At 41.4% G+C, this 14,949-nt stretch overlaps 2 protein-coding genes across 3 annotated transcripts in view; one reads left to right on the top strand and one right to left on the bottom strand.

Annotated features, from left to right (window-relative positions):
• Positions 1–2,811: 2,811 nt before the first annotated feature.
• On the bottom strand, positions 2,812–9,689 carry YOD1 (YOD1 deubiquitinase). The gene is made up of 2 exons (XM_004375197.2): positions 9,347–9,689; positions 2,812–8,545 (listed from the first exon to the last, which is right to left on the bottom strand). Exons 1-2 carry the CDS (start codon positions 9,687–9,689, stop codon positions 7,842–7,844), a joined length of 1,047 nt encoding a protein of 348 aa, XP_004375254.1. The 3' UTR covers positions 2,812–7,841.
• Positions 9,690–11,575: 1,886 nt separating this feature from the next.
• Positions 11,576–14,949, top strand: part of PFKFB2 (6-phosphofructo-2-kinase/fructose-2,6-biphosphatase 2) — a 34,089-nt gene continuing 30,715 nt past the window's right edge. For both annotated transcript variants that reach the window (XM_023730297.1, XM_004375196.2), the window contains exons 1-2: positions 11,576–11,678; positions 12,947–13,052. In XM_023730297.1, the coding sequence (XP_023586065.1) occupies positions 12,965–13,052 (88 nt within the window). In that variant the 5' untranslated portion in view covers positions 11,576–11,678; positions 12,947–12,964. The remainder of the gene's footprint in view (positions 11,679–12,946; positions 13,053–14,949) is intronic.

The following is a 14,949-nucleotide window of genomic DNA, read 5'->3' as shown; positions in this document are numbered from 1 at the left end:
GGCCACATAAACCAGAGACTCCATCAGCCTGAGACCAGAAGAACTAGATGGTGCCCAGCTACCACCAATGACTGCCCTGACAGGGAACACAACAGAGAGTTCCTGACGGAGCAGGGGAAAAGTGAGGAGCAGATCTCAAATTCTAGTAAAAAGACCAGATTTGATGGTTTGACTGAGACTGGAGGGACCCCGGAAGACACGGCTCCCGGACTCTCTGTTGGCCCAGGGTTAAACCATTCACAAGGCCAACGCTTCGGACAAAGATTAGACCAGACTGTGGGCCATAAAGTGATACTCGTGAGGAGTGTGCTTGTTAGCTCAAGTAGATACATGAAGCTAAATGGGCAGCTCCTGTCCGGAGGCGAGATGAGAATGGAGAGATGGACAGGAGCTGGTTGAATGGACGCGGGAAATCTGGGGTGGAAAGAAGTGTGCTGTCGCAGTATAGGGAGAGCAACTAGGGTCACATAGCAATGTGTTTATAAATTTTTGTACAAGAAACTGACTTGAATTGTAACCTTTCACTTAAAGCACAATTATAATGATAATAATAAAAGAAATAAATTATCCAGTAATTTTTAAACTAGAATTTGAAACAAAATCTTCAAGATGCTAGAGGGCCTGTCTTAGTCTCCTAGTGCTGCTGTAACAGAAATATCACAAGTGGGCAGCTTTAAAGGATAGAAATTTATTTTCTCACAGTTCAGGAGGCTAGAAGTCTGAATTTAGAGTGGGGCTCTAGGGGAAGTCCTTTGTGTTTTTCAACTGCTAGTAGCCGGCAGTCCTTGGTTCCTTGGCAATCTTCATGTGGCATCTATCTTCCCGTTTGTGCTTTTTTGTCTGCCTATGCTGTTCTTTATATCACTCCAAAGTGATTAGATTCAGGATACACTGTACGCTGATATGGCCTCATTAACATAACAAAGAAAACCCTATTCCAAATAGGATTACTTCCACAGGCACAGGGGTCAGGACTCCAACACGTATTTTAGAGGGTACAGTTCAATCCACAGCAGGGCCTAATGACTTCTAGCCCAATTTCTCACAATGCAGGACACTACATCACAGTACTCACTCTGGCTTTTTGATAATATCAAAGCATCCATTTCCATTTTTGTTAGGTTTTTAAGGTAAATTTTATCAATGTTCATTCACTTAATTAGTCTGAACTCTTTCCTTTAGAGCCTCAGAGAATAAACCTAATCCCTCTTTCATACACTTTCAAAAATTTGAATTTAGCCATTATGCCAACCTGAGATCCCTTCTCCAGCTAAATATCTTGTTTCTTTGCTATCACATGACAGGTGTCAGACCTTAGTTTTTCATTGTTTTATGTGTAAAACCTACTTTCAAACCCACAACGCAAAGTGACTAAAGTAGGGTACACTGACATTACTGCCTTTTTTTCTAGATCGTTTAACTATTAAAGATGTCTGCACCCCAAGTCATATTGCTCTGTTAGAATCAAAATTATAATTAAGTACTACTGCTACATATTTGCAAATGAACTATATATAAAGCCAGGTTTCTCCCATGCTGGACTCACACAATGGATCATTTCAGAACTGAAGGGCAGGACTTCAGATTTACCAGTATTGAATCTTAGGATCTTTTTTTTCCAGACTATTGAGATATTTGAACTGTCTTCTCCGGATTTACATTATCTGTAAATTTATTAACTGCATTTAAGTTGTTAGGTGCCATCTAGTTGATTTTCAACTCAAAGCAACTGCGTGTGAAAGTAGAACCTGCCTCATACGGTTTTCTTGGCGGTAACCTTTCATGAAGGAAATCACCAGGTCTTTCTCCCATGGAGCCTCTGAGGGGTTTTGAACCATCAACCTTTCGGTTAGCAGCTGAGCGCTTTACCATTGCACTACCAGGAGTCTTTAAGTAGTGGGTGAAAATGAATTGCATGCAGTCAAGGACACAGAATTGATATAAGCCATCGGAGGTCTTTCAGTTGACACTCATTTAAACTTTACAGCAGTGGTTCTCAAAGCGCATCAGAATCACCTAGAGAGCTTGTTAAAACATTGTTGGACCACATCAGTTTCTTCAATTTCTGAGAATTTGCGTTTCTAACAAGTACTCAGGCAATACGATGATCACACTTTGAGAAGCACGGCTTTACGGGTAAATTGTTCAATAGCTACCATTACACAGCCCATGAGACTCTTTACAATCCTCTTGTAATATGTGGTTTGGCTTGATTTATGTTGGATTTGTGCTGACTTCAAAAGATGTATTTTGTCATGGTGCATAAATTGATTACATTATTATTGTTTCATTTCTACAACTTTTAATTGAACTGAGTTCCTTTGAAATTTATTTTTCAGTGAGAAGAAAAGGATACGTAGCTCAGTTTAGAGCCTAAACTACAGCCAACTTTGATAAATCACAATGTTGTTTCAATGTTTAAATGTTGACATTGTCAAAAATGAAATTATTCTCCCAGAGGTCTTGGTTTTCAAACAAATATAAGCCCACAGAGACCTCAGTCTATTACAAATGAAAGGAATACTTAGCTTTGGCAACTTGTCAATAAACACCCAATTACAACTTTCAGGAGCTGACTGCATGCCAGAAAATTTAGTCAATGTAGAGAAATTTCACCCTCCTTCTGGTGTTAAGGAGAAACATGTCAGCTTCTCCTGGCAAAGCCATTAAGACTCCACCTAGAGTGAGATTTGGCGGGCTGGCAGACAAGCCCAAGCTGTGGTCTATGAGTTTTTGATAATAAATATGTAACTTAAGTGCAGCAGCTGTTCACTGGCCCTCTGCCCTCACCCCAAAATATGCTCAAACAACAATGTTTTCACTCCATTTATTCCTTCAAAACAAGTCACTTCATACAGCATTTAGACATTTAAAATCATACACCTCATAAATAAAATCAGTGCATCTTAATGACAATGGCAAAATCACATAAGAGTTGTACAAAATGAAATTAGACATCTCCCAGGTAGCAGCAGGGTATTAACTTACAAAAAATGCTGGCAAATAGATAAAGTAACATTTTTAAGACAAAAAAACACTTTCCATCTTCATTAAGAAAAAATATTTTCTATGCCAAGAAAAGCAGAACTATGTTCTGTTTTGCCCTTGCCTACTTTTTCAAGTTCTGTTCCCAAGCTCTAAATTTGAGTCTTTACTTGTGGTTTTCTTCTTGCTTCAGGAATCTCCGTCTCTACTGCATTAACACAGGAATTACATGACTATGTCATTCTCTATCTTCTTTGACAAACTATACGTATTTATTCTGTATTTTTAGCTTAATTCACATTTTTAAAGGACAAAAATTTACTCTTTACTAAGTATATATTTCCTGTAAACAGCCTGAATCCTGTATGGCACCAAGGTGAACTGGAAAACTGACAAGAACTTAGGTCTCCTGTTCCTTTAAGTAACTGTAGGCTACACCTACCTGTCCTATACCAGTTATAAAGTCAAGGTCATGTAATCTTAGAAATTCTAAACCTTTCTTAAGTTAACCTTGTCTATTTACCCTACAACGTAACCAAATCATACGTTCACTATCCCTAAACTCCTAGGTGTAAGTTTTTATTTTTAAAACCTAAGGATAAAAAGACACCATAGCAAAATGCTTATATTCATGGTTTTATACTTTAATAACAAGCTTATTCACTTACCGCCCTGCTACATTCTATGCCAAGAAATAGGGGAGAAGGGTTGAGGTGACACAAAGGCAGTGCTTGAAAATTTTTCTGAAAAACCTAATTCATGACCAGAAATGCATCCATTTGAGAGTCTCTTCTTTTTTAGTGGTATTTTACCCTCCTGCCCTTCCCTCCCTTTGATCCAAAAATATCATGGCAGGGTTATTAATCTTTAAATCTTTATGAATCAAGACCCAAATCAGCACCCTAAATATTCAGTATCAGTGTAATATTTTTTTTCCTAAAGCAAATGTTCAAAGCACCGTAAACAAATGTCAGCTAATTTTTGGAGGAGGAAAAATAGAACACCTTTGCAGAATTGGAGAAGTTTTACATTCTTTTTAAGTTGGATGAAATGTGCTGCAATATTATAACTCTTAATAAGAAAGCTTTAGTTAATAAACTAGCTTATTCAAATCAGTAAGTGTTTCCCTCTAGTCTTCAAAATTATGCCACCTGTATATGTTACTTTCCAGGCCTCTGACTAAAAAAACTGGTCCCCTTAAAATAAGTTTGCTTAGAAGTAAAGGAAGTTTTAAGAAATCTAATCTTCTAGAAGTTGTTATAGTTGTCTTTGTGCTACAAGAACAAATTTGAATACTGCACTGTGTAATAAATGATAGATGACGATCACATTATAATAAGAAGCAACATTTTGAATGCTGGGCACAGAGCATGCTCCTAAAAGTTACTGAAATTGAGTTCTACCATTACCAAAACACCAGAATGCTGTGCCAGTGGATACACTGGTGGCCAGAGACGATTAAGAGCTGAATTGTTAGCAGCTCAAGAATTTTATTTTAATGTCCTTAGCAAGATCCCTAGAGAGGGCAAACATGTAAACTTTTTCATACTTTTTAAAGTGCTACCAATAACAACAAATGTGTGTCTCAATACATGAAAGAACATGATTATTAATTATATATGAAAGTTAGGAAGGCCACCTGATTCGTAAAGAAAAAATATCACTCTGTTACTTAATCTTGCATACTGCTCAATATTTTTTTTTCAAAAAGACATAGAAAACTATGCTTAGCTAGGGCAACTTGCTATAGCCATGTTTTAATCCCTACTTGGGACAGAAGGAATAAGCAAGATAAGCAAGTTAAGCATGGGCACTTAGGGGCATGTATAGAGAGATAATGTAATGTTACTCATTCCTGATTATGATTTTGCTGGGACTTGAACTTCATGGAATAATCAAGTGGCAGGACTACATTAGTTCTTACCAACAAGGTCAAGGTGACCAGCAGCCAAGCTTTCAAGCTACCACCACTTGACTGTACCCATTTCTCACTCATGGGAAATAATTAAGAAACCAACTATTAGCCATTAAGATGTAACATCCTGATGATGCAGCATACATATGGCTATCTGTATAGCACTACACCTAATCTTTAAATCCAAAGAGCAGCAAGGAAAAGGAGGGGGCTGGAAAATACAGTCTTCTTCATTATGTCACTAATGTAAACGGTCTTCATTTTAATTAAAAGAATATTCTTATATGGCAGTCAAAAACTAAATGAAAAGGAAGGAGGGTTTCATTTTGTTCAAGTGCAAATTTAAGACAGTTTCTTTTAATCCTGCTGCAAGTACTAAATCCATAGATTTTCAAAGTTCTCAGGATTAGCATTTACTCATATTAATGACTAATTTCATGGAAGTGTAATAAGCACAGTAAAAAAAAATCTTTATATGAGGCACACAAGCTTGAGTTTAGAATAAACAAATTTTGGTTTTTAATTCTCAATAATTAAATCAAGTGGTCTACAAATAGTGCTTCATTTTGAATATTCCACGGTCAGAACACTGAAAGACTAGTGCTGAATTTCAGCAGATGATTAATAAATAAAGTCATTATCGACAGCGATTTGACTGAATTATCAGTGTCCAATCTGTGAATGGACAAGCTAAATAACAGGTAACACAATAAAATAAGATCTCTGGAATAAATTGACACTTGCTATAAAAGTATTAAGCTTAAATATGTAAACAAAAACACATAAAATGGAGGGTTTAATTACGTAAAACATCAGAACTCTATTTCTTTCCATTTGTTAAATTAAACCACTGTAGATAAAATATAGACTCAATTTTAAAGTGACAGAAATGTATGTTAGGAAATACACCGATACATGACTGGCACATTATAAATTACTCAATAAATACTTGTTGCATGAATAAACTCCTAGACCTAAAATTTCAGTAAGCAAAAAGTCAACTTTGGCTCTTGAAGTACTAAGAAAGGAAGGCAAGTTTTATGAACAATGATGCATAAAGCTCAATTTGATTCATTCTATCCAGTGATACCTGATTGACAGTTTTAAATTTAACATTTTCTAGAAGAAATAAAAGATACAAAAACTATCTAGACCAGATGACAGACAGGTGTGAAGAGATTTTCAATCATATTCATTTGTACATACATGATTGCCAAACACTAAGTATCGTAAACTGACAAGTGCTGTTTTTAAGGCTCAGTAAATTGAAAATTAAACACTTTTAAGTTATACTGACCATAATAATTTACAATGCCTAAAGCAGCTATATGCACAAAGGTACTCAAGAAATGTCATTTGATGATTTCAAGCATACTTTGTAAATTGTTCCTTAAAGGTACTTTTTCCCTAAATTGTTTACGTTTCCTAATTTTACATGGCCACCTTCACCAGGTGAAAGTGCTAAATCTTAATTTTGAAACATTTGCCAAGATCTGCTGAAAGAGATAAACGCTTTAAAGTATACCATTAGTTTTCCAAGCGAGATACTTAATCAAAAATGAGACCATGCTAACAGAATTTCACAACACTAAGCCTCTTCACATTACGTGAGAAATACGTAACAATTTTAAATTTAGCATCCCTGATCTTACGAAGAATTATCAAAAGAGGTAGAACACTTTATCTGGAAGAGCTCATAGTGAAGCTAAATTTTAGAGGGTGTGCCCTGTGGATTAGCCCACCAAGCAAATGGCTACACATCTAGTAATAGGAAGAAGCAGAATTCTGAGAAAGCTGAGTAAGGCAAGGATTTAAAAACTTTCATATTTTGGAAGTGAAACTAAGTCAATCAACATCATCATCCCAATTACTTTAAACCCTTCAAAAGGCAAAGTAAAAGATCGCTGATAAGCAAAGTGCTAATTTGCAAAAATGTGAAATTATTTGAAAGGTCATTAGTGGAGGAATAAGGCTAACATGAAAACAAACACTGCTTAGGTAAGCAAAAGATTTTTTTAAAAAAAGCATAGCATTATTACTTTGGATAAACACTTTTTTTCCAGGAGTCGGAGAAGTATTTTTAAAAAGCCAAGGAAATCAAATCCCTCCAGACAAATCTTTACGTGTAAAAAAGCAAAAATGGAGCACTCAAATTCCAAGTAACATCAATTAAAAAAATACCCTAATTAAAAAATTTTATCTAATGTAACAAAGACCAATAAATAAACTGCATTAAAACATGAGGCCAACGGTCTTTTAAAGCTTCAGTAAGCTGCTTCAGGCACCTGTTCCCTCATACATTCTACTTTTATACATTAGAAATCTTAACAGGGTAGTAACAGTTCCTGTTTTTAGGTAACACTCTTAAGGAACAGACCCATCCCTGTAAAAATTGCTTGATATGTACTTATAACGGGTGAAGTACACATTTATAAAGTCTACCAAATTGCAATATAAAATCAATTTTGACAATTCTGAGTATCTTCTTTTGAGAAATCAATTCATAATTTAGAAACTATTAACTCATTCAGAGTTATTAAAAGGACTTAATTACTGGAGACACTGTGGTATATGTCCAGTGGCCTCATGTGAGACCTGCATTACCCAACATGTGACGTTGTTCTCTTCTACAAGTTAATGCTGCTGGGTGCTAGTGTATAATACTAAAGCTCAATCTTCAGGTTAGTGTCAGTAGGTGGCAAGCACCACCTATTCTGTCACCCCAGCAGAAAGAGGGTATCACCACTATAGACACACATCTGTAAACTTGCACACTAAGTTTAATCTTAACAAGGAATTTCAGTGTCTTAGTGGTTTTAAGTTAAAAGGGTGGTTCAAGCATTGTTCGTTCGTTCTTTCGGGTTACGCAAATAGCTTATTGGAATGCCCAGAGCCTTCTGGATCTGTGAGGTAGTAGGCTTCAACCCTCATCATGCATAGCTCACACTTCTCCAAAGTTGGTATGGCCTGTTTCCTTGGCGTGGTCCCTTGCTTCCGCTTGTCCAGTTAATCCCTTCTGACACACCATGCATCTCAGGGTGAAGCGGTTTACATCAGTAAACTGTCTCTTCCTTCTAGCTTCATCTGCTAATTCCAGTGCTTGTACAAGAACAATATCATCATTAGAAGAGAAAATGGTCAGAGGAGGGGTGTCTGGGTCAGGGAAGTTACGCTGAAGTGGATCATAGTGGATGCCATCATAAATAAGCAGAACCCTTTTGGTATATCCTGCATCTTCCCCAAAACGATCAATTCTTACTGTCTGTGTATCCACTACACAGATTTCACACTGATAAAACTTGGACAAAATTGATATCTCAATAGCTCCTCCCCAAGTATCATCCCTTTTGATCCAGTCACAGTACTCTTGGTTCGTTTTTCCCAGTATTGCCTCACTATAGAACTCTGGATCACTGGCTACAGTTTGTGCTATGAGGCGTCTCATCTCAGGGGCACAAGCTGGATTCAAGACTCCCCCTTCAACAACATAGTACACACTGGTAAAGAGGCAAGAGTTGTCTGCTGGGACTGCAGTTCTGGTAAGCACGGGCGAAGTTTCCCTGTAGTAACTAGAAGCACCATATTCTGCAAATGCAGGTGAAGTTCTGTGCCTGGTTTGGTCTTCTTGAACGATCAGCATGTCACCTGTTAAAAATAAAAGAAATCCAGAACTGCAGAGAAAATATAGATGAAGCTGAGTGTTCACTAGTCGTCTGTAAATCACAAACAGAAGGAGTTAAAGGATAAACTGGGGTTACTAAAGAGAACACAGCTTCACAAGATACCAGTTAACACTTTTTGTTCACTGAAACTTCATAAACGTGAAAATAAAGCAAACACCAAAACACTTCATGTCGCTGACCAATTTAGTGAAGGGGCCTGAGTTACACATCTTTAAACATACTTAAAATGACACATTTCAAAACCAAAATTTCTTCGTATTTGCTCTCTGCATTTAAAAAGCACAAACCTTCCAGAAACTGTTCACCATAGACTAAGCCACTAGGGGGTTCTCTGTCTCTTGAAACGTAAACATATTTACTCCGCTGTTTACAAAATCCTTGATGTAACAGTTGAAAGCTTTTAATTACTAGAGCTGCTGTTCAAGTTTGAATACTTGTTTGAACTTGAAAAGTACTCTACTGGATATTTAAAAGCTAACTCTAGCAGACCTGAAAGGAGAACGGGGAAGGGGGACTTCAAAGCTTGGGGCTTCTCACAAGGGTTGGGCCCTCTTTGTCTTTCTCAACCATCTGTAAAGACAAGGAGTGCTAGACACTTGCCCCGGCCTCCGGAGGCGTTTTCAGTTCATTAATATATCCTCATTCTTGCCCTCAATGCCCCCAGTTGACCCAAAGCCACCTGCCGTAACTGATCCTTTCTCTACCCTCACGTCCCTCTCCGCCTTCCCAGGTTTTTTACTGGCCCTAGCCCCGATCCCCTTACCTGATTGGATGGGCAAGTCCTCCAGAATGGTATCCTCGTTGCTGAGATCCAGGCACTCCGGCGGGTAACCGACGAGGATTCGCTGACCGCCGGGGGCGATCCCGGTGATGGCGGCAATTTGGCCCTGGAGTTCCCGCACCCGGGTCCGGCTGGACAACCCCTGCAAAACATGGGTGCCATCCTTGGCTTTGCAGCGGAGCCGCCACATCGTGTCGGTCCGGCTGCCCACAGGCCCGGCACCTGCGGGTCCAGCTTTGGTCCAGGCTGCAAGTTGGGAGACGCCGCCGGGGCAACCAGCCGCCGGGGCAACTCCAAAATGGCCACCCTTCGTCGAGCCAAACATCGCGAGAAGTTGTTACTGATTACAATTCTCGCGACACTTAGGTACGGCTTCTGCCTTAGCACTTTAATAGGATTGAGTTCTCTTAAAGTAACAACTAACTAACTTCCCCACACCCCCTACTCTCAAGAGCTAAAGGGTGAAGATGTGTCTGTACTTCTAAAGCACAACTGGTCTTGCTACCTGTAGGGCAAGTGAGGTGCCCTCCGCGTCAGCATCATATATGCTCAAGGGAAGAGGGCGGAGGAAGGAGTTCCTGAATCAAATAAATTGGAATGTGACCTTGCACTTAGGTCGGAAATCATTAACTCATGGCTTCCAAACTACACCCAAAGTACACTGAGAGAAACAAAGTCATAGTTTAGAACGCAAAGGCATGCTAAGAATGATCAGTGAGTCAAAGGACCTGTCGAAAACAATCAGATACTCGTGATTAGACTCGCTGCACCAAACATCGACTCACTGAGGTTGAGGGGCTGACAACTGGCCTTTCTACCTCATTGGGACTGGAAAATGTTGATTGGCCACATCAGAAAACACAGTATGAGCTCACCATCTGGGCGTAGGGCAATTGCTACATTCAGATGGTGAAGGAGGAATGAAGTTTAAGGAGGAGGAATGAAGAGGGATGGGGACTAACGCGTGTCGTCAGGACTTCAGTTTAGGGCCCTGGGCGTACCAGTAGGAAGAAGTCCCCATTCCTGCCTTCAATATAACAAGTACTCTGAAGTTGGTGTGGGGGGTGGGGGGTGGGGGGTGGCAGGGACACATAGCCACTGAATTTCACAGCAACCTGATAATGCTCGATTATGGGACCGGTTTTTCAACTCTGTATTCCTAGGACCTAGGACTGTGCCTAGCAAATAAAAAGTGCTCAATAAGTACCTGCTGACTGGATACAGACAGAGTTGTATAGGCACAGAGAAGGCAACTGTAACACACTGGGATTTGTAAAAAGCTTCAAAGAGGAGATAGTATTTGAGCTGTTTTGAAGGATAATTTAATTTCCAGGTGAAGGAGGAATAAAAACATCCCTGAATTATCTCTCTTTTCCAAGAAATGAACACTCACTGCTCTTTTTCCCCGATCCAGAGCTGCCAGTCTCACCCTGCCTACAGTGGCATTTATCAATAAAATGAAGCATCACACGGACCCAGGCAACTATGAACAGTGTCGTTCACTTGGAATTTGCAAACTCATCCCCTCTGTAAAAGCCTCCACCGCTGAATAAGTTAGATGAAACGTTTGCATCTTTCACACTTTTCATGGCCCAGTTTTCTGTTGAAGCACTGAATTCCTCCTTGGTTCTTCAAGCTGACCATAATAGATGATCTAGTGTGCGTGGGAGATGGTGCCAGGAGAAGACATTGGAGTATGTGGATAGATCCAAGGAAACTCCTGATTCAGCAACGGGACACTCTAAGGTGTATCAGCTCTAGTACAGTGTTCGCTTACCTAGTAAAGCATCTTCTAAACTTACGTTCCAATGTATCGGTCCAAAGAGGTCCCGCTGGGATTCAGGGATGAAAGCGTTAATCTTTGCAACGTTCTCCCAGCACCTACCGATCACATCCTCCCTAGACAGCAACTTAACAGTCTCCTCTCGCGAGAGTTTGGAAAAAAAAAAAAAGTAATGCTTTTTAGTAACTCCGCCCCCAGCCGTATTAGTTACTGGGCAACGATGCAACCAACCACTACAGTGGTAGGAAACTTGGGAACTTGTGATCTTTCCCCTTCATGGTTCCATCTCCTTCAGGAGCTAGCTTCAAGGATTCAGCTTTGAGCCCCGCCCCCTGGAGCTGCAGGTTCACGATTGGTCGATGATTCGCTCCAGGTGAGGAGCTACGCGAGGGTGGGCGGGGCCAGGCAGAGGCACGTGATTTGCCAGGCTTTCGTAGCCGGCCCCGGGGCAGTCCGTCGGCTCCGGTCGGCCTCATTACTCCGGGAAGAGCCGGGGCTACGGCCGCGAGGGATCTTAGGAGGGATCCTAGGGTGAGCGGCAGCTGCGCAGTGCCTGGAAGGGACTGGACGGGCGGGATGAGGTGCGGGGCGTTGGTACCTCGCCGTTTCGGGAAGTTTCGTCCCCGGGGCATTGCCAGGTGGGCGGACGTGCAGGGACTGGGAGCCGCAGCTGGTGTTTGGGTTGAGGATTTGTGCGGTCAGTGGAGGAACAGTGCAAGGTCCTTGAAGCAATAGGACCTTCCGTCCTCACGAGCCCCTTTGTTGTCTGGGTTTGGGGAGTGAGCTTGGGGCTCGGATGGACCGGGGCGTCTCTCGCCTCAGTTCGAGCCAGGATTTACTCCTTATCTGCAGGTGACCTTGGGGAAGTCATTTACCACCTCTTTGCACCTTCAAACCCGTTGCTGTCAAGTCGAGTCCTACTCACAGCGACCCTATAGGACAGGGTAGAACTGCGCCCTAGGGTTTCCACGGAGCGGCTCGTGGATTCGAACTGCCAGCCTTTTGGTTAGCAGTCGCGTTCTTAACCACTGCGCCGTCAAGGCCCCAGTGGTCTTTTTATAGAGTGTATCTCAGGGGATAGATGTGGACAGGGTGCAGAGCAGGGCTTCAGAGTGAGAACACCAGAGGAGAAATGGTGAGGTGCTAGGGCTGCCTCAGCATCCTGTTACAGTTTTTGCTGTAGGGAACAGCTTTGAGATTTTTTTTTCCCCGCTTCGCTCATTTAATTTTTTTTCAGAGCTGAGTCCTACCATTGAGCTGGAATTACTTTCTTAATAATGAACTCGATCTGTTCCTCCCCAGTCCCGAGTACTCTCTCAGATTATTAAAACTTTGAAATCTGGCGTCATGAAGGAACATGGACAAGCCACTTAATGTTAGTTAACTCAGTTTTTCAATATGTAAAATGGGCAGATGTAATGGAAGCAAAATCGGCCTTGTTATAGCATTATTGGAATGGTTGAAGGAGATAATTTATGTGACAGTTAACTCCTAAATCAGCATATAAATGCAAGGGTCTAAAGCAACTCTTTATAGCTGAGGAAGCACAGGGTTAGGGAGATCATGTCTTAGCCAAAGACACGTAACTATTAAGTGAGAGAAAGAGGACTGACTTGACTCTTGACTGGGTTCTTTCACTTAATACAGTAAAACCTGCAAGAGCCGGAACCTGTGTAAGGTGGAAGCCTGTCAGAGAAGGAAAACTCAGATAAAACAAGGCAGTCCTGCTGAGTTCTGGCTGAGCGTTCTGAGGAATGTCTCCTTCCTTCCCTCCCTTATGTTCCTTTTGTCCCTTCCAGACATCTGAAGAGCTTGCCATGTCTGCGGATTTTACATCTTCCTCAGAACAGAACAGCAGCCATGAAACCAAAACCCCGAATCTCCGAACAGCTGAAAAGAAATGTTGTGAGTTCTGGGAAAGAGCGGAGACTGCCTTCTCCCAGGGTTTGATTTTGGAAATACTGTATAGTTGTAATTCTAGCCTCTGCGGTTTGGTGGGAGTGAGACATAATTGTTTGACATAAGAAATAAAACAGTCTCCAGAGGGAAATTTCCTGTCTGAAACAAATAGACTCAGTGAAATGTCTGTTCTGGGGGCTGTACTGCTGGTGTGGCTCAGCAGCTTCTTACTGCTTTCTTTAACTGAATCTCCACTTCCATAGGATGGCTGCACGCTTGCTTGCTGTTGGAAATTAAGGCAAGCATTGTACACACAATGAGTAAGGCAGAGTAAGGCAAGGTGAAGGAATTACTTGGGGCTGGTACTATTATCAGACAGGTCACTAGGTGGTGCAAATGGTTTGCTGTCATCTACTACCCTAAGGGTTGGCAGTTTCTAACCCACCCAACAGCACAGTGGAAGAAGGGCCTGGTGATCTCAGCCAAGAATACCACATGGAGCAGTTCTACTCTGTAACATGAGGTCGCCATGAGTTGGAATCGACTCATGGCAATGCGTTTTGTTTTTGTTTTTGGTACTGTTATCGGTTTCCCTTTATCCCTTTATTTGGTACTGTTACCAGCACCCTCCCAAAATTGGGCTACATTTTGGGAGGGTGCTGCTCACTGCAGAAATTGCAGTTAGGAGCCAGTACTTCTTGGCCTGCCCTCATTCCTACAGGTCCCGGGGGAATCAGCTTTGACATTTGATTTCTCCAGGTGTCTTGGGCACCTTTCTTTCTCATGGGTTTAGTCTTTACTCATTGCAAACTATTATTCTTGTGGGTTTTTGCCTCTGGGGACAGGTTTCAGGTGAACATTTTCATGCTGATCTTTTAGATAAAGACAGCATGAGGGTTTGCAGGGAGATGGAGCAACATTTCCCGTGCTCCGTGCATTTGCATCCTAAGCATCTTTAAAGTGTGCATAGCCCAGTCCAAAAGGTCCTGGGCACGTGGTCCCCAGATGTTGTTTCTGTGAACTTCAAGGAATGCTGTCTTGCCCCTGCTTCCAGATTCCACCTCTCCCTCTTTGGAACCCCATCAGTCAGTTCTCCTCGCTTCAGCAGTTATATATATCAGCAGGTGGAAACAGCCGACTAGCATGAGACTGGGAAATGTCTCATGTTCAGAGGCCTTCCCCAGAACCTCAGCCTTGATGTCACACCCTTGTCAGTCTCATGATTAATGATGATAATCTCCCTTCACCTCGCACCAACGTGGCCTGCTGGAGTTTGGACTGCAGCAGAGGCAGCTGGCTTGGATGTGATACTGGGGTTGGTACACCTCTATGATTAGTGTCTACTTTCTCTGCCAGGGCAAAATACCCCATGAAAGACAGCTAATATTGCATGATGTCTGATTGCTCCTTCTGGAGTCAGACTGCCTGGGTTTAAATCGTGGCTTTCCTATTTTGCCATCGTGTGTCCTTGAGCAAGCAGCTTATCCTCTCCATGCCTCTGCTTGCGCTTTCATAGAATGTGAATGCTGATGGTTATCTACCGCAAAGTGAAGTGGGGATTAAATGGGTGAATAGAGTAAACCACTTAGAAGAGGTGTGACATGTAGCTAACATGGTTATTTTCCACTGTTGTCTCTAGCTGCACAAAGTAGTCTTTATTCCTGAAACATTGTATATAAGTTGAATTATACTCTAATGGTGTGGTGGGAGCTCACTGTTTAAAAGAGCTCTGTGACGAGTTATTTTTTCAGTAAAGAATGTTTTCTTCAAAATACACAGTCAGCCTCTTGTTTGACTACATTGTAACACAAGATTTTGGGGTATAGGAAGCACTTCTTAAAGGGAAGTGAGCTGGTGTTACTAGGTCAGCTAATCCAAGAGAGGCCAGAGGACTGGGGAGGGG

Source organism: Trichechus manatus, unplaced genomic scaffold (genome assembly GCF_000243295.1).
Source record: "Trichechus manatus latirostris isolate Lorelei unplaced genomic scaffold, TriManLat1.0 scaffold00035, whole genome shotgun sequence".
Classification (NCBI taxonomy): Eukaryota; Metazoa; Chordata; class Mammalia; order Sirenia; family Trichechidae; genus Trichechus; species Trichechus manatus.
This window is presented reverse-complemented; position numbering and strand designations above follow the sequence as displayed.

What these genes read in the sequence shown, in the direction of transcription:
- YOD1 (XM_004375197.2), bottom strand. Translation starts at nt 9,689, where the DNA reads ATGTTTGGCTCGACGAAGGGTGGCCATTTTGGAGTTGCCCCGGCGGCT. An exon ending in GGACTTGCCCATCCAATCAG is followed by an intron (nt 8,546 to 9,346) that starts GTAAGGGGATCG and finishes TATTTTTAACAG; the next exon opens with GTGACATGCTGATCGTTCAA.